The sequence below is a fragment of the Diabrotica undecimpunctata genome, chromosome 8 (assembly GCF_040954645.1).
Source record: "Diabrotica undecimpunctata isolate CICGRU chromosome 8, icDiaUnde3, whole genome shotgun sequence".
NCBI lineage: Eukaryota > Metazoa > Arthropoda > Insecta > Coleoptera > Chrysomelidae > Diabrotica > Diabrotica undecimpunctata.
Genome location: NC_092810.1, coordinates 124,184,519 through 124,208,340, shown reverse-complemented (window position 1 = coordinate 124,208,340; position 23,822 = coordinate 124,184,519). Strand labels below are relative to the sequence as shown.

Here is a 23,822-nt window from a genome sequence, read left to right as displayed (position 1 = left end):
GACACGAAATAGGGCCTTACATAGCTTACGTAGTAAAGAGACGAATCATTCGAGGTCTCTATCTGATGACATGCTTATGTAATCTTATGACGCTATTTGTTAAATGTACTTTCGGTACACAAAAACACTCTCCAAACATAACAGAATTACGGAATATAAAAGCTAGAGAAAATACAGTTTACTTATCGAATATAAAATACTTAAATAAACACTTTTCTCAATGTAATAATAACAATATCTTTCCTTGTGTGAATCATAGAATTTGCGTGACACAGTTTATCTAAGAATTTATAACTTATTGCAAGTGCATCCTGCACAAAAAGCAATTATTTCGGATATTCCGTTACGAGAACAAACACATGTATTACAGACCTTAAATTCAAAATAACCATATGCGAATTTCCCATGATATATTGCAAAGATTGCGTAATACACGCCGATCAAAAAATAGCACGATAGATAATAGCTTTTTATTGTTAATTATGTCTTGTGTTTGACTTGGGTAATAACTTATTTTGACTTCTTCTTCTTCTAATGGCGCTACAACCCTTTGTGAGTCTTGGCCTGCTTAACAATGTTCTTCCATTCTGCTCTGTTCCTTCGCCAGTGCCTGATGTTCATGGTTTTAAGATCCCTCTCTACGTCGTCTATCCATCTTTTACGGGGCCTTCCTCTTGTTCTGTTTCCTTGGGGCTTCCATCTCTGGACTACTTTTACAGCTCGATTATCTGGCATTCTTTCTAGGTGACCAAGCCAGTTTAGTCTTTGTGACTTTACAAATCTGACATTCATTTCTCTGTTCATTTTAATTCTCCACGAACCATCGCTGCATTGGGTTGGTCCAAATATCTTCTTTAGTATTTTGCGCTCAAATATTCTCAGTTGATTTTCATCAGTGGTTGAGAGGGTCCACGTTTTATATCCATATGTGACCACTGGTCTAATTACTGTTTTTTAGATTCTAAGCTTAGACTCACGATTGAGTAACTTACTTTTCATTAAGTCTTTGTATGCATAAAAGCACTTATTACCGCTAAGAATCCGTGCTTGTATTTCTTGACTGATGTTGTTGTTGTCATTTATTATTGAGCCTAGCTAGCGAAAAGTGGAGGCATATTTGTAGGTATGGTTGTCTACCTTCAGATTCTCATGTTGATTCGATTTTGTGCACTCCTTTTGTGTATTTTCGCTTAATACCCTTTTGTTGCGGCTTAATATGGCAACATCATCCGCATATGCACATATTTGCATTGATCTTGTATTAATACAGCCGTTTATATCCAGTTTTCTAACAACAGCTTCTAAAGTTAGATTAAAAAGTGTTATTGATAAGGCATCACCTTGTCTAACTCCATTCATATAAGTTTAACCAACTTATTGGGTATCCCTAACATAGATAGTTACTTTAACATCTTTTGTCGATCTACTTCATCAAACGCCTGTTTGAAATCTATATACAAGTTGTAAATAGGTATGTGATATTCAACACATTTTTCATGTATACCTCTTAGTATATGTACTTGGTCTATAGTTGACCTCCTTGGTCTGAAGCCACATTGGTATTCACCAATCATCTCCTCCGAAAACGATTCCAGGCGGCTGTATATAATTCCTGATAATATCTTGTAGGCGACATTTAAAACTATTATGCCCTTATAATTTTTGCAGAGTCGTTTGTCTCCCCCTTTGTACATAGGAAGTATGATTCCTACTTTCCAATCTTCTGGGATGACTTCTAGGGTCCATATGTGGTCGATTAGTTTATGGATACACCTCCATTGCGCTTGTCCACCATTTTTTGTCAGTTCTGCAGTTATTCCATCTGTGCCAGGTGCTTTGTTATTTTTTAGATGTTTTATGACGTTTATCGTTTCTTCCAATGTTGGTTGCTCAACTAGTTGTTCTGCTGTATGGTGAATTATTTCTTCATCTTCGTTTTATTCTTTTTCTGGGTTTAAAAGCTCTTGAAAATGCTCTTTCCACCTTTTCATTATTTCCTCTTTCTCGCTGATAATTGCCCCATTTTTGTCCTTGCAAACTGTTGATCTTGTCATGTATCCTTGGGTGTATTGCTTGATTTCCTTGTAAAATTTTCTAGTCTCGCTTCTGTTATTATAATCTGTAATTTGTTGTATTTTTCAATTCAACATTTCTCTCTTCTTCTTCTTCTACATATTTTCTTTGCATCTTTTCTGAGTTTTTCATATGCCATTCTATTCAATCGGGAATTCCTTTTTAGACATTTCTGTCTAGCTGTATTTTTGCTATTTATTACTTGTTGGCAATCTTGGTCAAACTATTCCTCGTTTCTTTTGCTTGAAGTTTCACCTAATGTTTCCTTTGCCATATTTGTAATTGTCGTTTGGATGACATTCCATTCTTCTTCAATGTTGTTTTATTCTCCTCTTTCATTTAATATTACTTTTATTTTCTGCTGGGACTCATTCTTCTTTTTAGGATTTTTAAACATATATGTGTTCCATTTTCTTTTTTTTTTGGCACCTTTCTCTTTTCTTTCCATTGATATTCTTTGTTTTATCTTCGATATAACCAAGAAATGGTCCGAATCACAATTTGCGCCTCTATAAGTTCTAACGTCTGTTACGGAGGTTGCCCACCGCTTAGATATTAATATTATGATCAATCTGATGAAATTTATTAGTACCAGGTATCATCCAGGTTCCTTTATGGATATTTTTATGAGAGAAACACGTACTAACAACTCTTAGTTTGTTTGCCATTGCCAACTGTGTCACTCTTATACCGTTGTTGCTGGTAATATCATGTAAACTATGCTTACCAAAGTATTCTGCATATATTGGCTCTTTTCACTTATTTTGATTATTTGTAAATAATTCATCATCTATTTGTTTGTATTGATTTAGTGGAAACTATTATTTTTGATGTTTTATTCTTAATAATCATGTTGGAGTTCAGATATTATTTTTTTAAATTGTGTTCGAACGCAAGGAAAATGGTTGTTTTCTGGTACTTTTTTTTTGAAAAACAATAACACAGTCGGCATTAACGTCATTTATGGTGCAGGGTGTTTTTAAACATAAAATGGTTTTGTACTACCATCTCTTGACGCATAATAATTCACACAGTAGCTGGCCTACTAAACAGGCGCTTTCTGGATTCTCATAAGACTGCATTAGGGAATAGATATTAATTAAACTTTGAAAAAATTAAAGGCAAATATCGAACACAATTTTAATAATCAAATCTTGCCCAAGTACTTTCGCTTTCTACAGCATCATCAGGAGCATTTCGTCAAATTTGGGCTATCCAGCAAGCTCAGAATGTAATAAACATGAATTTAAACATAAATTGTACATAACACTACACTAAAGCAAGGACAAACAGTTTATAATTATTTAAAAATTATTCTACGCTACATTCTTGTCGGCAACAGGAGAGAGATTCTCTCTCCTGTTGCCTCGATATTTGCCTTTAATTTTTTCAAAGTTCATTTATTCGAGCATTCAACCTTATATCAAGATATTAATTACATAAAACCTTGTAGCGTTGATTGAATAACCCATGGGTTATTCAATCAACGATTGTAGTTTTATCTGTACATTTTTTTGATAATCTCTGGCTAATTATATAAAGGCATAAAAGATGCCTGCTGCTATATTTTCTTATAAAGCTAACAATGGGTAAGTTACTCTATAAAAATTATTTTCAAGTGTCTTAAACACCTATATTTTTTCCAGTACAAGCCATCATACAACGCATGAGGGCCTACTTAACACCACAGCAAAGGGTAAGTTTTTGTAAAATTTTCATTTTTTTAATGTTTTATCATCTATTACTGCTTGAAACGTATACTGCTACACACAGGTCTGCTATTCTTCTGCGTCGCTGAATCTACTCGCTGTTCGACATAGGTCTACTGTTTTATTTTTTTATATGGTTATATTGGTAACGTGTCTACTACTTGAAACATATACTGCTACACATAGGTCTGCTATTCTTCTGCGTCGCTGTGTTTTAGTAATATACTCGCTGTTCGACATAGGTCTACTGTTTTATTTTTTATATTGGTAACGTGTCTACTACTTGAAACGCATACTGCTACACACAGATCTGCTATTCATCTGCGTCGCTGTGTTTTAGTAATATACTCGCTGTTCGACATAGGTCTACTGTTTTATTTTTTATATGGTTATATTGTTAGCGTGTCTACTACTTGAAACGTATACTGCTACGGATATATTGTGTTTTAGTAATATGCTCACTACAAAATTTTGATATATGTATTTTAATCTTTCTTATTCTGTTTTAATTTTTTTGTTTTAGAGCCTCCCGCTGATAGATCAGTTACTGAGGGTTTTTACCTCCGAATTCTTTATAACTGAATCGATTTATTTGAAATTTTGTGTGTTGGTAAATCATTACTCAAGGAACAAAAGTTATATAGTGCCGATGTGCGCTTCCACCCTGGGGGTGTTTGCCACCCCTTTTCGAGGGTGGAAATTTTTTCACTCAAAATAACCACGCTATTCGATAGAAAGACAAATTTCAAACAAAAAATGTACTAAACATTTTTTTCATTAGATTAATACTTTTTGAGTTATTCGCTGTTGAAAAGTGTCATTTTTCGTTAAAAAAAACATGTTTTTCAAAGGTTTTTAAGAATAGCTCTGAAACTAAGAGTTTTATCAAAAAAAGTGTGACGACTAAAATTAAAGCTCCTAAAAAAACAAAAAGATTGGCTTTTTAATGAATATTTTTGGAGTTATGGCTGTTCAAAGAAGGTTTGTTTTTGTTTTTGTCTTTCAATACGAGTATTTAACGTTAAATAACGGAAAACGGGTACATTGTTCGACAAAAACTCATATACTATTTTTAAAAGAGCTTGAAAAGACCTTTAAAATAAGTGGTAGTAAAAGTCCTTTACACTAACTGTACGTGAGATACGATCAAAAAAACGATGGGTTTCTCAAATTTTTGTAAAAAAAAAACGCAATAAAACTAACGTCATGTTCATTAGGATTGAAATAAATTGTTTTCCCTATAGAATTCATTTTATTTTAGTGTTTTTTGTATGATCCAAAAGTTTAGCCACTTTAGAATACCCAGTTTTTGAAAAAAGTATGATTACATTTTTTTTGTAAATATTAAAAAAAATATTTTTTTTATAATAACTTTAAAATAATATAAAATAAAATAAAAACTATAAAAGATACGTAAAAGATGACACAATACAAAAAAATAGGTTTTTTTTCGACAAAAATTTTCGTTTTTTAATTTTTTTTGTAGCTTAAAAAATAACGGAGATATAGTTGGTTGAAATTGTTCTGAAGCTATTTTCTTGTGGCATTTTAAATTAATTACTATTTAAATGGGAATAAGCCACAATTAAAGGTTAAAATACGTTAATTGACTTTTTTTTTAATTAAACAAAATTTGTTTAATTTACTAATGTTTGTATTTTGAGAACGATTTCCGAAGTGGAAATTGGAACGTCAATAAACGTATTTTAACCTTTAATTGTGGCTTATTCCCATTTAAATAGTAAATAGTTGGTTGAAGTTTGCTTTATAGCGCATGAACCACTGGTCTCCGACCCTTTGACCCCTCACCCTTTAAACATGAAGGACTTTAGAATGTTTTAACATTCCTATACTTATAGCCCGTTAAATTACCTGTAAAATCATTTTTTTATGCATTTTGTAGCATCAAAATTAACCGAGTTATTGTAAAAAAACCAATAGTACTTTTTAGAATAAATTTTGGAGCATGGAAAAATTTTATAATTTGGAGCATTGGAGCATTTCGATGGAACTAATAGACATTTAATATATACATTGCATTCTTTGGAACCAATTAAAATGCAAAGTTTACCAGCTCAAGAAGAACTGCTGAAGATTTTTTGCAATATTGTACAAAAGGTTGCGGATCAGCCTGTGGCTCTCTCAGGCTGGGATTATTTTGCAACGCAACATGCGGAACATGCTGTGGTGACAATTGACAAAATTGTCCTCCAGTAAACGAAGACCAATTAGACGGTGAAAATTATGATTCCGATGATGAATAGATATTCATTTATTTTATACCTCGTTTTATATAAATATTATTTATTTTTAGTTTTTTGGAAAATAAAAAAATTGTAATATATTATAAACTAAATTTTTTCTATTTATGTCCATGTCTAAGTTAAGGATTTAAAGATTTTATTTTCATCAAAAGGGGTGCTTGTAAGGGTTGAAAAAAGTAGGCTCGTTTTATAAGTAAAAAATTAATTTTTATCTACAAACAATGCACTCTAAAAATGTTTCAAATCGTTAAAAATATTTTTTAATTCATTTTTGACAAAGGGGGTGGTTGTGAGGTTTGAAATATTGAAATTATAATAAAAAGTTATTTTATATGCAAAAAATTAATTTTCGTTAAATAAAATGCACTCAAGAAATATTTCAAACCGATAAAAATATTTTTAATTTATTTTTAATTCACTTTTGTTATAAGGGTGGTTGTAAGGGTTGAAAATTTCCAATAAATAAAATATTATTGTATAGCTAGGGTATTAATTTTTATTTGTATTTAAATACATAATTGAAATGTCTCAAGCTGCTACGACTTTTTTTTCATATTATTTTTATAAAAAGTATTAGCTTTTAAGGGTTTTTAAAGGGTTTTAAGGGTTGAAAATTGTGAATAATTAATTTTTATATTAGAGAACACATTACAATATTTACCTTATGCGAATAAACAAGATTTAAGTGCATAACATAATTCAATCCGTGTTTTCCCCAGTTTCTTCAATAAGGGGTAGTTTTCACCCCTTAAAAACAAAAAGCGCATCTAGAGCGTATATAACTTTTGAAGTGGATGGTAAGATAAGCTTAATTTGAAATTTTCAAAGAAATCGATGCAGTTATCAAAAATTCAGAGGTATTATCATATTTTAAGCCTCAGTAACTGAACTATGATCGTGCTGCAAGGGTTTGTGGCTAACGTAACGAGCTACCCGGATAACATAGTGTCCCTGGGTACAAGGAGCTGCGGTGTCTACCAGATATTTATAGGGGTGAGGCAGACGTGCGTCATGGTCTGGGTTCTGAAAGGCACTTTTGTTTATATATTTTTTAATACGTTTACATTTTAATATGTTTTTTTTTAGAGAACAATAAAGATTTATAAAAGAAGTTTTGTTTGTCTTTTAACGTTTTTCCTTTTTAATTAACTTCTTTGTCAACCATACTATCCTCTGCATCGGAAATTTACAAAAATTATTAAAATATTTCAGTTTTCAGATTTCATACAATCTACAGGGTGTCCCATAATTAATTGGACATTAGCTAATGGGTGATAGCTGACATCAAAATAAAGCGTTTGGGCTCAAATTGCTTAGGAAAAATGTCGCTAGTTTTCGTTCTACAGGGAGATTCATTAATATTTTTTTATATTATTTTTATGGATATATTGAAAACTATTCAACCGATTTAAGTGAAATTTGGTATCTTGCTATTATTTAGTATGCTTAATAAGAAAATGATATTAGTTTTACCATTGACACTAGGTGGCGCCACCTACTGTAACATTGGTTCATTAATGGGGCCATAATTTTTTTGTCCGCCCTGTATAAACATTCTAGGAAAAAAAACATTCAATTCTACACAAAAAAGGTATTCTTGTTTTAAATCAAAAAAAGTACACCGTTTTCGAAATATGTAAACGTATTTTGTTTTTCGCAAAACAAGCAGGTACCTAGGTATGCTGTGAACTTAATGGCAAAGTCAAGGCGTAAGTACGAATTTGTTTACTATTTGTTGTCAAAGTGCAGTGCGAGTCTATTATTAAAAAAGAATATGTGTGTACTTTGTACGCAGGTAAGAAGTTATACTTCTATTATATGACTTCAATGAAATTAATATATTTTAAACAGTTTATTTGTGTTTTATTTAAATATTAAACTAATTTTGATACTTACAAGTTTCCTAAAAATTTTCTTAAATAATACCGAAAATAAAAAAAAGTAAGCAAGGCAATAACATGACATGTTATGTTCCTAAGCGGTCACCCATCCAAAGTATGACCCCGGTAGACACTGCTTGACTCCCGTTTTCGAACGACAACTGGTGTAGCCAGTGTGCTATGGCCGTAAAATTCATACTAAAGTGGATTATTTTGACAGATTATATCTACAAATAATATTAAGATTGCCTTTTAATCTTCTTATCATCATATTTTAATATCTATTATTCTATATCCGACGAAGACAAATTCAAAGACACAAAAATTATAAAATATATTTTTTTCACACTTTATTTGCACTGATACATACGTAAATTCAAAGATTTAGCAACTAGCACATTTTTATAAAAATTCACTCTCAACATTTTTCCCAATTGCACCTAAAGAAGTATAACTTCAAAAACATGAACTAACATTCAATTCTACACAAAAAAGGTACCTAGTCTTCTTTCACATAAAAAAAGTACACCGTTTTCGAAATAAACGTATTTTGTTAATGATGCATGTCTCTATTTAATTTTTTGCAAAACAAGTATGCTTTGAACTTAATGACAACGTCAAGACGTAACTACGAATTTATTTATTATTAGTTGTCAAAGTGCTATTAAGTTTTTTATAAACCACTTAAGATAAAGGAAAAATGCCACGTCATAGTGAATTTTCTAATGTAGAAATGCGCGATATGATCTGTTTGTATGCCCAGGAAAATTTTTGTTCTCGTAAAGCAGCTGAACTCTATTTCGAACTTTATCCCAATAGAAGGCAACCAAACCATAAAACTATTAGATCATTGTTCGACAGATTAGGCGAAACAGGGTCATTTCATCCCAAAAACAGGAATGCTGGAAGACCAAGAGTAATTGATGCGGATATAGAGGATGAAATTGTTGTGCGTGTTGCAGAAGATCCAGAAACCAGTACGAGGCTTGTTTCTGGGACCGCTGGTATAAGCAAATCTACGGTATCAAGAATAATACGGACAGAAAATCTGTATCCGTATCGTTTTACTCCAGTACAGAATCTTTTACCACAGAATTTTCCAGCAAGGCTCCGATTTAGTCAGTTTATGATGGGGCGACATTTAGACGATCCAATGTTTTATCAATAAAATTTTATTTACCGATGAAGCCACATTTACTAGAAGGGGTGTATTTAACTGGCGCAATAGCCATACCTACGCGACAGAAAATCCTCATGCATTCAAGAACATCATTTTCAACAGGAGTTTTCCATAAATATCTGGTGTGGCATATTTGGGGATTGTATTGTAGCACCATTCGAATTACCAACTAGGCTTGACGGAGTAACGTATCTAAATTTTTTGGTAAAGATTTACCAACTCTTTTAGAAGACATACCTCTAAATTTGAGACGGAACTCTTGGTACATGCATGATGGTGCACCACCACATTATAGCCTAGAAGTTAGACATTATCTAGATGAAATTTACCCTCAAAGGTGGATTGTTAGAGGTAGTGTATACCCATGGCCAGCACGCAGTCCCGAACTAAATCCCCTAGACTTTCACTTGTGGGGCTACCTAAAGTCAATTGTTTATAAAAAAAAATAAATAACAGTCAAGAGTTATGGCAAAATATTGTAGAGGGAGTTAACGTAATTAGGGCCCAAAGAAACTCATTATTTAAAATAAGACAAAACTTACACAAAAGATTTAGATTATGTAGTTTATCTAATGGTGCACATTTTGAACACTTATTGTAATTTTTTTTTCGTTTCGTTTTGATTTATTCACTTTGTTAATTGTTTTATATTCACTTCATTGTTTAATTTAATTTCTGATTTTTTTAAAATTTGTTACTGAGTCAAAGGTTTAATAAAAATAATTGTTTCAATCATATGCATTTTGTTTGCAAAAATTATCTACTACTAATACATTTAATATTCACTTTTATTTAGGACCTTTTGAATAATGTTTGAATTTACATAAGTTTTTGTAAAAATTTTTTATTTTATGCACTCTTTTAGAAGACATACCTCTAAATTTGAGACGGAACTCTTGGTACATGCATGATGGTGCACCACCACATTATAGCCTAGAAGTTAGACATTATCTAGATGAAATTGACCCTCAAAGGTGGATTGGTAGAGGTAGTGTATACCCATGGCCAGCACGCAGTCCCGAACTAAATCCCCTAGACTTTCACTTGTGGGGCTACCTAAAGTCAATTGTTTATAAAAAAAAAATAAATAACAGTCAAGAGTTATGGCAAAATATTGTAGAGGGAGTTAACGTAATTAGGGCCCAAAGAAACTCATTATTTAAAATAAGACAAAACTTACACAAAAGATTTAGATTATGTAGTTTATCTAATGGTGCACATTTTGAACACTTATTGTAATTTTTTTTTCGTTTCGTTTTGATTTATTCACTTTGTTAATTGTTTTATATTCACTTCATTGTTTAATTTAATTTCTGATTTTTTTAAAATTTGTTACTGAGTCAAAGGTTTAATAAAAATAATTGTTTCAATCATATGCATTTTGTTTGCAAAAATTATCTACTACTAATACATTTAATATTCACTTTTATTTAGGACCTTTTGAATAATGTTTGAATTTACATAAGTTTTTGTAAAATTTTTTTATTTTATGCACGTCTCTAAAAAATACGTTTATTTCGAAAACGGTGTACTTTTTTGATTTGAAACATGAATACCTTTTTTGTGTAGAATTGAATGTTATTTCATGTTTTTTTCCTAGAATGTTTATACAGGGCGGGAAAAAAAATTATGGCCCCATTAATGAACCAATGTTAAAGTAGGTGGCGCCACCTAGTGTCATCGGTAAAACTAATATCATTTTCATATTAAGCATACTAAATAATAGCAAGATACCAAATTTTACTTAAATCGGTTAAATAGTTTTCAATATATCCCTAAAAATAATATAAAAAAATATTAATGAATCACCCTGTAGAACGAAAACTAGCAACATTTTGCCTAAGCAATTTGAGCTCAAACGCTTTATTTTGATGTCAGCTATCACCCATTAGCTAATGTCCAATTAATTATGGGACACCCTGTATAGACTAATAATTTTCCGTGATTCTACCTAAACGATTATTGTTATTTTATCTGTGCTATTTTAACCTATTTTCATTCTGATTTGATTTTTTGTTTTATATTAATGACATTTTTTACAAATAAAAAAAGAAGAAAAAAGCTGTTTGGTTAGCTGAAAATAATGTACAGACTCTAAAGTGTGAACATTATTTTCAGCCTTAACAACAGACGGGACGAGAACCCACAGCTTGTGTCTGTCGGGTAATGGGAGAGGTTGAAAAGGAAAACTAAGGAAAAGCTTAAAGGGATGTGGTGAGATTTTTAGTTATCTTAAGCTAACATTTATACATTACAATAAGTATTTATGTTTCTTCAACTATGGAAATGTTCCCGGTAATTTATCTACTAATAAAAACATCTGGGTTCGTAATAATCCGTTATTGCCATTTAATCGTATGTATTACGAGATTAACAATATGGGTTATAAAATAGACACATTGGTCATTTAGCATTTGTCATTCAAACGTTATGGCTGAGTATTTACTGTTAGTTTTAATAAACGAGTGTTGATTTCTTTAATGTACCAAACCACCCGGTTGTAATTAATTTTCTTGGTTTTTTTCACGTGATCGGATTTTTACCCTCGTGTTTTTTGTCAACGAGTACGTGTTTACGCACGATATACGATTACGTCGTGATTTTATTACAGGGGAAGTTCTGCAAATTCAGTTCCTGGTAGATTCAGCTATCGTCTTAACCATCAGCTATATACATAATGCTGGTTTATTAGAACAAACCCTTGGTAATCTCTTCACTGCCATACACATGAAAGTTTTTACACCTCATCCTCTCCCTCCTCAGCCTTAGTTTTCTCTCCCCGTAACACTTTTCCAAATCGCTGCTAGATTTTTTATTTTCTCGCAATAGCTGCGAAGTATTATATTACAAATCAGTAACCTGTGTACGATTCTATAGCGTTTTAGATCATTGCGGCAAGGTAAGTTTTTGAACAATCTTCTTTTTCAGTTTTTTATAAAATTATGGAAATGCTGAGTGAAATTTAAAAAATCTTACCTTCAACGGTTCTTCTCATTGTTCGATTCTGTTCATAATTCATCTTCTTTTTTTATATATACATAAATGTTATGTTACATTTTAGACTAATGGAAAAAAATGCTTCATGCAGTGATTTATTTTAATGAACTTGAAAATTAAAAAAAAAGTAAAAAATGGATATATACATAAATTATTAAAAATTAAAAAAAGCTTCATTCTTGCGGTTAAAACTGTAAAAAAATTTTATTAATAAAATTTTCGAAAGAAGAAAATAGTTTTTTAAATTCAGAATAAGTTGTCAAAACTATTTTAAAATAATATTTATTTTCAATCTTACATTAAAACAGCTGATTGGCTAGACATATCATGCCTATTAACTCTACTGCATCTGTAAAAAAAAATTTCAGTTTGTGTTCTATACAAAATTATGAATGATTTTACTTACTTACGACCGAAAAAATTACCATATAAACTGCCCGGTCTAAAAATGAAAAAATCGTGTCTATGACTAATAGATTTTTTATCTTTTTTACTTACCAAATATTCCGATAGCTGTAAAGTAAATATCTTGTATATTTTAAAAAATAAAAAATAAAAAAAACGTTTTACCTTCGACATCCGTATCTGTAAATAAATTAAAAATTGGGGAGCCTCCACGTGAAATTTTGTTTTTTAACTTCCATGTAAAAATGTATATGAAATGTGCTAAAACTATATAACAATTATTACAGATATCTTTTTAATCTGCTTAGTGCTTACTTGTGAACGACTGCACATCTACAAAGAATCGTATAGAAGAAATTTGTTTTTTTTTCGTTTTATTTATACTCACATGCCAATAATGCCGCCACTATAAACAAAAATTATTACTAAAAAATAATAATCGGTAATTGTATTAGTTACCTACGGGTCCTGTCTCAGCCCTGTTCACTGAAAAAGCAATGATTTTCTTAATAATGATCTACGTTATTAGAGTAAACTCACTTAGCTTTTCATCTAAAAATTAATATATAAGTAGAGTATATTAAGAATGCTTATAGCGACTTACAGTATAAACCGTGTTCCTCTGAAAACAAAAAAAAAGAATATTGATATGCATAATATAGTTTCTGATTTTGATATTTACTTACGTGTTAGTACTAGTATTATAGCTAATACTGCATTGGCCACCACCTGTAATACTAGAAAATCTAAATTAAAAATTGATGGTATAACGAATGTCCTTTTCTCACCGGCTAAAAACACTATGGAAGTTTTGGTCTTCATTATTGCAACTATTTAATTAAAACTTGTGGGTCTATTTATATAACATGCTGTTTATGGCGTGTATGGTTTTTACCATCTGTTTTATTTTTTTGTAATGTGTTTAATTGATGATTCCATTCTGAGAAAACTCATATATATATATATAGTTCAATATCTGCATTCACCTTCATATACAGTATGTTATATTTTTAATTTTTATAAATTTTTATAATAATTTTTACCTTGTGGATGTACTTTATGAATTCGTTTAGCGAATCGTAAAATTTCGTAATCGTTGATAGGTAAATTTCATTCATACGAATCATTGAGTTTGAGTACGCCTTCTATTGCAGGGCCGTGGTATAATATATATATATATATATATATATATATATATATATATATAAATATATATATATATATATATATATATATATATATATATATATTTATATATATACACTCAGGTGAAAAAAAATCGATCCATGGGTATTATTTGCTGAAAAAAGAAAACGTGTGAAGATATTAGTTTTAAGTCAGGTATATATGTAAAAGTATATGTTAGATTAAAATAATTTTTACAGATTATCAAAAAAATCATTTATTTATAGAGACATACGTCAAAACTCAAAAATACAAGAACATTCAAAACTTTCTAAAATTAAGAAAAACATTGATTATAAATCAATATCTAGTGTTCCCCTCGGGCCCTTATAACAGCCTGTACACGTCTAGCCATTGAGGTAATTAACCTCTGGATATCAAATTGATCCAATTGGTCCCATATTTCTTGAAGAGCCGCTGTAAGTTCAGCCAAGTTGTTTTGACGGGGTACTCGTGCTCGAAGACGTCTTATCATCATATCCCATAGATGTTCTATGGGATTGAGATCGGGACTGCAAGCTGCCCAGTTCATACGGACAATTTCCACCTCCTCTATATATTGGTTGACGATTCTAGCAGGGTGAGGACGCGAGTTGTCGTCCATAAAAATAAAATTAGGTCCAATGAAAGGAGCAAAAGGTGCCACATGCTGATCTAAAATACTTGTTATGTATCTTGCAGCAGTCATAGAACCTCTATCTACAATACCTATTAGTATGGGCTTCTGAACTGATACCAGCCCAAACCATAACGGAGCCCTCCCCCGATAACTTATTCTTTTCGCAATATTACATTGAAAATATCGCTCTATCGTGTCTTCTCCAAACCCTTTCTCGGCTGTCTGGTGACCTTAGACAAAATCTGGACTCATCTGAGAACAATACATTGCTCCAATCTGCATCACTCCAGTTTTCATGTTCTCTTGCAAAAGAAAGGCGAGCTCTGCAATTTTCTACGGATAGTATTGGAGATAGGGCTGGCCTTCTGGATAATAAATTACCTTCTATAAGTCGTCGACGAACTGTCCATCTGCTTACATCCACATTTCTCACTTCGCTTAGACGATTTGCCAGTTCAACTGAAGTTAGATGCCGATTTCTCAAACATGATGAAACCAGAAATCGATCATCTCTTTCAGATGTTACCCTTCTACAACCTGATCCTGGTCTTCTTGTGAAGTTACCGGTGTCGCTAAAACGCCGAACTGCTCTTTGAACCGAAGATCGACTAACACCCAACATTTCAGCTGCATAATATTGGCTACGACCATCTTGAACTAAAGTCACCGCCCTTGCAGCATCTGTCGGAGTTAGAGACATTTAGGAAGGATAATTAAATAAAAATATAACACGTTTTGAAAATAAAATCACTACACTAAAGTATAATTTCACTATTTGAGAGAGTGAGTCATCGTTTAAAGACCCAGAAATGCGGAACGCTGTTTGGAAATCCAGTGACGTACACTTACTTTTATTTTAACGTTAATTATATTTTATTTTTCAAATATTAATGTTCGAAATAGGCCACAATATATTTATTTACAAGTTTTTACTGACGTTTCGATCTCTATATCCAAAGACCGCTTTCAAAGATATAAATGATAGTTATATTTATTTTATTTGTTTATTATTATATATTTTTATAATATTATATTGTTTATTTTCTATCTTTAAAAACGGAATAGAGATCGAAACGTCAATGTATTAAACATGTAAATAGATATATTGTGGCTTATGTCCAACCTTCTCCCTAAAAGTACAGAATGCCACAAACAAGCAGCTATAGAAAAATAAATATATGTCATTTGTATGTTTGAAAACGGTCTCTTTATAGAGATCGAAACGTCCGTAAATTAAACATTTGAATAAATATATTGTGGCTTATTCCCAACATCATTTCTAAAAATACAGAACGACAAGCGAAAAGCCATAGAAAATAAATGGTACTATCATTTGTATAATTGAAAACGGTCTCTGGATATAGAGATCGAAACGTTCAAAATACAGAATGCCAGAAACAAAAAGCTATAAAAAAGAAGTAATTTTGCAGAAAGTTTACTGATACCAACCGGCTGTCGCGGAAGTTACGCTAAAACGTCTTTTGACGTGACCCGTCCTTAAAGAGTTACACATCATCATCAGTGGTGCTACAGCTCTAGTTGAGCCTTGACCTTCCCCAGTCTATTTCGCCAGTCGTTTCTGTTCATCGCCAACCGTTGCCAATTTGCCGCGCCGATTTTCCTTGCGTCCTCGTCCACACCGTCCCTACATCTCAGTCGTGGTCTGCCTCTACTCCTATTTCCCACTAGGACCGATAATAGAGTTCGTCTGGGTGGGTAATTTTCATTTGCTCTTGACAATTAAAGAGTTACACAATGAAATTTTTTAAAACAAATTTTAAGACAGTTTCCACACCACCCCAGAGGTATGTCTTGTGGCGCGATACTTTTTTTAAATGGGTGTTCGCCAAGAGCCATATTGTCTTATTAAATAAAATGAACAAAACACTTAAACAGTATAAAACAAAACAAACTACTATGTTCTCGTTTTTTTTTGTTTTTGGTTTTTTATGCTGATGTTCTTATTAAACTATTAGAAAATATTATTCGCTGTCGAAACCTGAAGATGCAGTGCTGCTATCGCTGTCATTATCTTCACCACCTGGTGTAATTATAATTGGCTCTAGTAAAACTTTTATATAAGTGTCAAGTTCCCACATACGATGTTCTTCTTTAATTATGTGGCCTATACATTTAGCCCATTTCTCTGGAGTTACATGGAGGATTGCTTGAATCAAAAGTTTCTTAATTTCGTTTAATTTGAACGTTTTGTTATTGCGTGCTACTTCTCCTTTCACTTGCTCCCAGATAAGTTCAATGGGATTAAGTTCGCAATGATAAGGTGGTAGACGCAGAACTTTGACACCATAATCTTTTGCAGTTTCATCTACAGCATATTTAAGATATTCAATTTTCCTTAACCGTGCAATGTCAAGCAGCTAAATTTTGAGCATTGATTCTTCGTATGCAATCTTCTTTTCTGTAAGCCATTGTTGAATCCTCCCTTTCAATTTCTTTAATAATCACCTGTTTTTTTCGACTCAAATTGAAGAAAACCATCATCAAGAAACCCTGTATCACTTCCTATATGGGTGACGATTAAACGCCGTCCCTTTCCTGATGGAGCTTTCAATCCTGTATATCAGCCTTCTATAAATGCTTCGCGTTTACTTTTGACATTTAAATCTTGCCAAACTTTTCCAACTGTATGACCTTCGTTAATCTAGGTTTCATCCAAATAATATATTTTGCATCCAGTGCTGCGAATTTTTCGTATTTCTTCTAAATATTTTCTTCTCCACAGAATAATTTCATTTTTTTCTAATAGCATACTTTTTCTGTTGCGTTTTACGTATCGAAAGTTCATTTCGTGCATGGTCCTGATTAAGACCCTACGAGATATCTTGGGTAAAGAGTCATCATTTTCGAGCTCTTGAGAAATTTTTTTCAGTGTTTTTGAATTTCACTCCGAAAATAAAATGAATGAATTTTTCGACGTATAATATTCCTTGTCTCGTCATCCAAAACAATGCTTTTCCTACCTCTAGTTTTACCTTTTTCTTGCTTTTTATTTTCCGATGTATTTTTAAGTACACGATAAATACAGCTAACGGATACTTTTGTTAAACTGCTACAAATGTCGACCGCTTGGCTAACGTTTAATGCCATTTTTCTGCCGACAATTCCTTCATAAACGTTTCGTATCATTACCTTCTCTTCGGACGTTAACATTTTCCGTCTCTTTTGCGGCTTTTCATTCTTGGAATCAACATCAGAATTTTGCTGTCTTCTCTTGGAACAACTCGGTTTTTCGTCCATTGTATTTCAATAATCTGGATATATACTATATATACAATAATTTCAAAGAATATAACTAAATATTTACTATAAAACGACAAGCTATAACACACTCTTATTATCAATAACACGTTTTATCAATACTACAATACAGTATTGATAAAACAGTATTGACAACAATAAGTTTACAAACTTATCACATAAAATATACTCACAAAAACACATGCACTATTTACCCATAGAAACACCAATGTTTTCTTCATTCATTTATTCGGCAAAAAATAATAAAAACTAGTTTTACTGCATGTCTGGATCCGCATTGTAAAACCGAGTTCCCTCGCTAATTCCAACATTGCCAAACGATTGAAAAATAATGTTTTAAAATATCGATTTTTATTTTATAAATTTAAATACGTAACGAAACGGAACATATAAATAAACTTTATTTTATTACAATTTTGTGGTTAATTTTTACTATTGAAAAAATCATGTTTTTTGGTATTTTTATGACGGTAATAATCGCTGCGTGGAAGAATACAGGTTTTGTATGACCATAATTACTACTTGTGAACAAAATTTGGCTACACTGTACGACAACTCCTGGTCAGTTTTTCTATAGAGAAGCACAAATAAATATACTACTTTATATATTCTGTAATTTCTTATGAGGAAACGCAAATTGCAATCGAGAAAACAGGCATTTTTCGAGGGCCGCTGTGTACATTTAAATTTGAGGATATTCCGCGTTTAAACTATGATATCACTCTTCTGAATTGAGGGTTTCTACTATAGGTTGGTTGTTGAATTAAAAACAACATTCAATAAATATCTACTTGCTTCAGACACGTTTTGACAAAAACCTGAAATACCAATTTGTTTTAAGAAATATAAAAAGCAATATTTAAAATATTATTTTATTTCTCGTATACGAGGGTACACCTAAATTTACATACGTAATTTAATGTCTCTAAAATTATACAACTTCAAATAAATAAGAAATAAGGAATGGATCGATTTTTTTGCACCTGAGTATATATATATATATATATATATATATATATATATATATATATATATGCATATATATTATATATATATGTATATATATATATATATATATATATATATATATATATATATATATATCTAGAATATATATCTAGAATGTAGGTGTTTATGAAAATTAACATAATTAAAACAGGAATACATTTACGCTTCAATAATTTATAGGTTAAAATTTACCTTACACGTGTCACCTTTGAGTACGTAAGGCGACCAGTAGTTTGGATTCAAAATGGCTACCATTATCTAGCGGTTAGTAGGTAATGTAGATTCCTCTGTCTCCGGCAACAAGTAAACTAAATTAAAAAATGGCGCGTGGTGGGCAACTATGGTAGGTAATGCAGATTGCCCGTTAGACGGCGTCGTCTAACGGGCAAAACCACGAGAAAAAGAAGAAGACCACGACGAAAAGAAGAAGACTACGACGAAAAGAAGAAAAAAAAAAAAAAAAGAATTGACGCCAACTTAAAACCGTGCGCGAAACCTGTTGCGTGTACGGTTCAAACCGCCACGGAAGCTCATCGGCTCCAACGCACCAGAGGTCAAAGGTCAAAGTGTCCTGAAGTGTATCCCTATCTACTGTTATGCAAATTTAACTAAAAATTGTAGAGTTTTGCCGTTAAACCTCTCAATTCTCCAGCTTAATTGTTAAGGTGTGAAGTTCTACGATATGCCCCAACATTATTACACATTGGCGTTTATATCCCTTGAAATCCGCTGTCCATTCATTTCTGTCATCGAGAGTGATCCTTTCCTCCTCAATCTAAGTCGACGTAAATCATTTACAACGTCGTTCAAGTTAATCCGATATCTTCTTTTACCAATCTAGCCACAAAATACTATCTTCTTTATACTAAAACTAGCATTTTAGTATCTGTAAAAATGATAAATTAGAACAATTAAATTAGTTATGTATTAAATTCTATTAAATATAAACAATTTTATTTAATTTTTATTTATTGTTGTAGTACTGCTATTACAATGGATGAAAACATAGCAGCTGAAGCGACACAGGAAGAAATATTTGAAAATATTAAATTGCATAAAGAAGTGCTCAGTAATGTAAGAATGCAACCTTGGAACATGAGGAAAAAGTTGAAATTGGTTATCCAGGCTAAAGCATATATTAAGAAACATGAAGGAGTCCTACAAGAGCGTTTAGCTCAAAGTCGATCTACTAAAGATTGGTTAGCAAGATGGCGTATTCTGTTAATAAAGGTAAATTGTTATTTCTATTGCAGTTTACTAGTTACTATTGCATTATAAGATATTATATTGGTGATATTGAACATCTGAGAACCATATTTTCTTGCAATACAACCATTTTCTTCTTAATAATGATCTACCATTCTGCACTCTCGGTTGCTTTCTTTCTCCACTGCCTGATATTCATAGTTTTAAGAATCTCCCCAACATCGTCTGCGCTCTGCATTAATTTTAATCTGTTATATTTTGGAGAATTACTAGTCTTCTTCAAGTTTTCTATTCACTATTATTTTCAATTTTTGAGCGGCGTAAAACTTCATCAGCCAATGTCCCTCTATAAATAATACATTTCTATAAGATGTAAAGTAAGTACTTAAATACGATAGGAAAAATTATAAAAACACTAATATACTCGCATTCTTGAAACCATTAAGTATATTTGCATGTTTATTTTGCGACAAAAAAAATTTTTCGTTTAAGCTTGTAGTAAAATCGCCATATTGGCATTTTTAATTATAGACCAAGCTGTAAGTAAAAAAAGTCAATATCATGCTCTAGTAAATTTTTGAAACCTAATCTGTGTTATAAAGGGCGATGTTAGAAACAACAAACTTTCCAGTCCATGTAACAGCAAATCTGTAGTTAATATTTATTTATAAGGTAAAAGAGACAAAAACATTTTTTAGAATTTAAGTCTTTAAGAAGAGAATGAGCTTTAGATTAGGTCTCTTTGATTTTGTATTTTGTGTCTTGGGATAAACAAATTATCATATCTTGGCCATAAATGAACCGATGTGCTTTAATAAAATTTAATTTTGATTGAAATTTGATTTTATTGAATGAAGTTTTAAAAGAGTTTCAATGTAATAGATTAAAAAATTATTAAAAAAACATACAGAAGTTAAAACACTTCACCAATGTATTTAGGTATATAAAAACATATAGTTAAAACTTTTACAAGTGTCGTCAAAATTTATACAGTGGCAGCATAACGTTTTCGATCTAATCAGATCATCTTCAGTGCCTTATGTACTTGAAGCTAACAATGAAATTTGTGGCTATGACATCCATATATGGGTTTACATCTTTCCAAAATTAAATTATATGTTGACTCTAGGTCGATGACAATAGATAAATTTAATATTTAAGGAGCTACATGTCTTTCTGCTCGGTTTTTAGCACGTGGTTCTTATTAGTTAAGACGACACAGACCAACTGGGCAGTTGGCAGCATGTCGAATCACAGTTGGAGCAGTACTTGACACAGGCAGCGTCGCTTCATTATGGACTCACAAAAAAAGATGCAAGAATCTTAGCATTTCAATACACACGTGAAAACAAGGTAAAAACACCAGACAATTGGACTTCAAATGCAACTGCAGGCAAAGAATGGCTAAGACACTTCATGAATCGGCATCTATCATTGTTGTTAAGAAAACCCGAGGCTACAAGCCTGGCAAGATCAACCAGCTTTAACAAAAAAAATATTCAAGCTGTTTTTAACAATCTTAAAACAGTAATGTCACGCTATAAGTTTTCCCCTGCCAATATCTACAATTTAGATGAGACTGGGAATTCTTTAGTCCATGCCCCACCTAAGATAATAGCCTTAAAAGGTGTAAAGCAACTGGGTAGTATGACATCCAGAGAAAGAGGTGTAGCAAAATACTGGGGTGTGTAGGAGGAGAGAGGTATAAGAAGAGTGGTCTATATATATGGGATAAAATAGATAACAATTAAGTAAAGAAGTATGAAAAAAAAATATTGAACGGAATGTGGCTAGGCTAGCAATGTAGGCAGGAGAATGACCACTAGAAACTCAAGGATGGATACGGCCAATTTGCATGCCTTTTAAAGACAGTAAATCAGGAAAATATGTATGATGGATAGAAAAGAAGATAAGAAAAATGAATAGATATAATGAAAATTAACAAAGAAAACAAATTGAGGGCGCCAGAAGAGGGATAATACTCTAAAAAGAGTAACAGTCACTCTTCCAGGTATCGTATACTGCTAATATTAATTAAAGTTGATTTAATAAACAAAAATGCTGTAAATGTAAAAAGGTAAGGAAATATTAATAAAAAATTATATGCAAAACAAATTCAAGTTTATTAAATATAACTTCTTAGATTTTGACAATCTCCAAGTTACCAAAAAGTATATGAAAATTTCACAATATAATATTTAAAAAAAAATGTTGAAAACAACTATGATAAAAAGTTGAAAATTACACAGAATAACTCTGATATAGAGTGTACAACCTACATCTAGGTTAAAACAACCTTAAACAAAATAATGCTAACGTTGGAAGAACGTATAGCCAAGTAAATATATCATACTAACCTACAATATGACCAACAATATTGTTAAACAACTCTAAATTCAAATATAAACAAATAATACATAAATGGGAACAAGCCAAGTTAAACAATTGAAACGGTCTATTATCCTGAAGGGATAATAACCGGAGTTAATAACACAAGATGAAATATAAAAAAAATTAGTTAAGTAAACAAATAATGAAATAATTAAAGTTAATAATGAAATAAATGGTTAATACAAAAAAACAATGGAAGATAATCTCTGGGTAGAATTTGAGCTCAAACTTACCGATACCTTACACCAAGGGGAGTTATATTAATTAATATATATATATATATATATATATGTTATAAAAAAAAACCTATAACTGGTGAAACGAGAGATATATATATATATATATATATATATATATATATATATATATATATATATATATATATATATATATATATATATATATATATATATATATATAGTTCTGAAGTAAAAACCAACTGTCCTCCTAGGTGAAACAGTTGTCTAGAAGGATACTCCCGAATGGCTTCGGTGTCCCAGCGAAGTCCTCCTTGAGGTCCGAAATTAGCACGGAGCTGGTGCTAATTGGCTCAGTTCCGATGATGACTGTCCTGCCCTACCTCTAGGTGCAGGCTAGAGAAAAAAAATGAGGGTGGAGTAGACAATACCCCCTGGCTTGTCCCAATGACCCTGATTCTTATAGAGTTGAAGTGGTACTCTCCCTCTGATGTTCTAAGGGGAATTTATAATTCCATGGTAGGTGGCTGAAAACAATTCCCCGTTACTTCTAATCTCAACATTGATAAAAAAGAAATCAAAGAAGAAGTGAGGAAAGTTTCTTTCAGCATAAGAAACCGGAGCAAAAAGATAATTATGGTAGATAAAAAACCCATCCAATCGGATGTAGCGTGACCTTGCTTCACATAGAGTAAAAATATAATGGCCTTGGACAAAATACTATATTAAAATATGAAATAATGAATCTCAATAATAGGATATAGATAAAATACTCTAATGTTTATAATATAAAAAATTATTATTTACCAGATAGCTACTTAATTCCGTGCTAGAAATCTCACTTCAACTTCCCGAGTTTCCGAAAACACCGTCAATTAAATTGTTATGGTTCTACTTAGAATATTTAACTTCTTGAAGTGAAGGAAATTCTATGCATTAATTGGATTTTCTTTCGCTAACTACCACCGTTGTGTACCACTCCAAACTCTCGATCAAAAGTGAATTTTAATTCACAGTTTCTTAACCAAGAGCCAGTTTCCACTCCCCCCTAATCTCCTGTCATCTCTCTGGTCCGCAATGGTACCAAATTAGAACAGAGTGACAACTTAAATTATTAACAATACACACTTAATGGGCAAATGAACACTTAAAGTTAGGCAACCCATACTACATCTCTGAAATTATTTTAATATAAATTGTTTATTATTTTAATATAAATTGTAATAAAAGTAACGCCTGTTACAGAGGGATCAATGTAACTTTGATTGCTGCCCATGTTGAGATTCCCTCGCGTTTTTTCAAGGACCACATGTTACATGGTGCACCACCATGTTGAATTCGAGGCGCAAATCCATCAGAATGGTCAAACGAAAAGCTTTTTTTACATTACTTGCAGCATTTTATAGCCTACGTTAAGCCGAAAGAGCAA

The 23,822-nt window shown here is 31.7% G+C and overlaps 1 protein-coding gene and 2 long non-coding RNA genes across 4 annotated transcripts in view; 1 reads left to right on the top strand and 2 right to left on the bottom strand.

Annotated features, from left to right (window-relative positions):
* Tmc (Transmembrane channel-like) overlaps positions 1-23,822 on the top strand; it is a 126,487-nt gene that overhangs the window by 29,674 nt on the left and 72,991 nt on the right. For both annotated transcript variants that reach the window (XM_072540901.1, XM_072540902.1), the window contains exon 4: positions 19,580-19,829. In XM_072540901.1, coding sequence (XP_072397002.1) covers positions 19,580-19,829 — 250 coding nt within the window. The remainder of the gene's footprint in view (positions 1-19,579; positions 19,830-23,822) is intronic.
* LOC140448553 (uncharacterized) lies at positions 12,192-12,775 on the bottom strand. The gene is made up of 5 exons (XR_011951735.1): positions 12,674-12,775; positions 12,602-12,616; positions 12,510-12,545; positions 12,402-12,452; positions 12,192-12,294 (listed from the first exon to the last, which is right to left on the bottom strand). It is a non-coding gene; the product is annotated as an uncharacterized lncRNA (long non-coding RNA).
* On the bottom strand, positions 13,102-13,399 carry LOC140448639 (uncharacterized). Its single transcript, XR_011951746.1, has 3 exons — positions 13,297-13,399; positions 13,195-13,245; positions 13,102-13,130 (listed from the first exon to the last, which is right to left on the bottom strand). It is a non-coding gene; the product is annotated as an uncharacterized lncRNA (long non-coding RNA).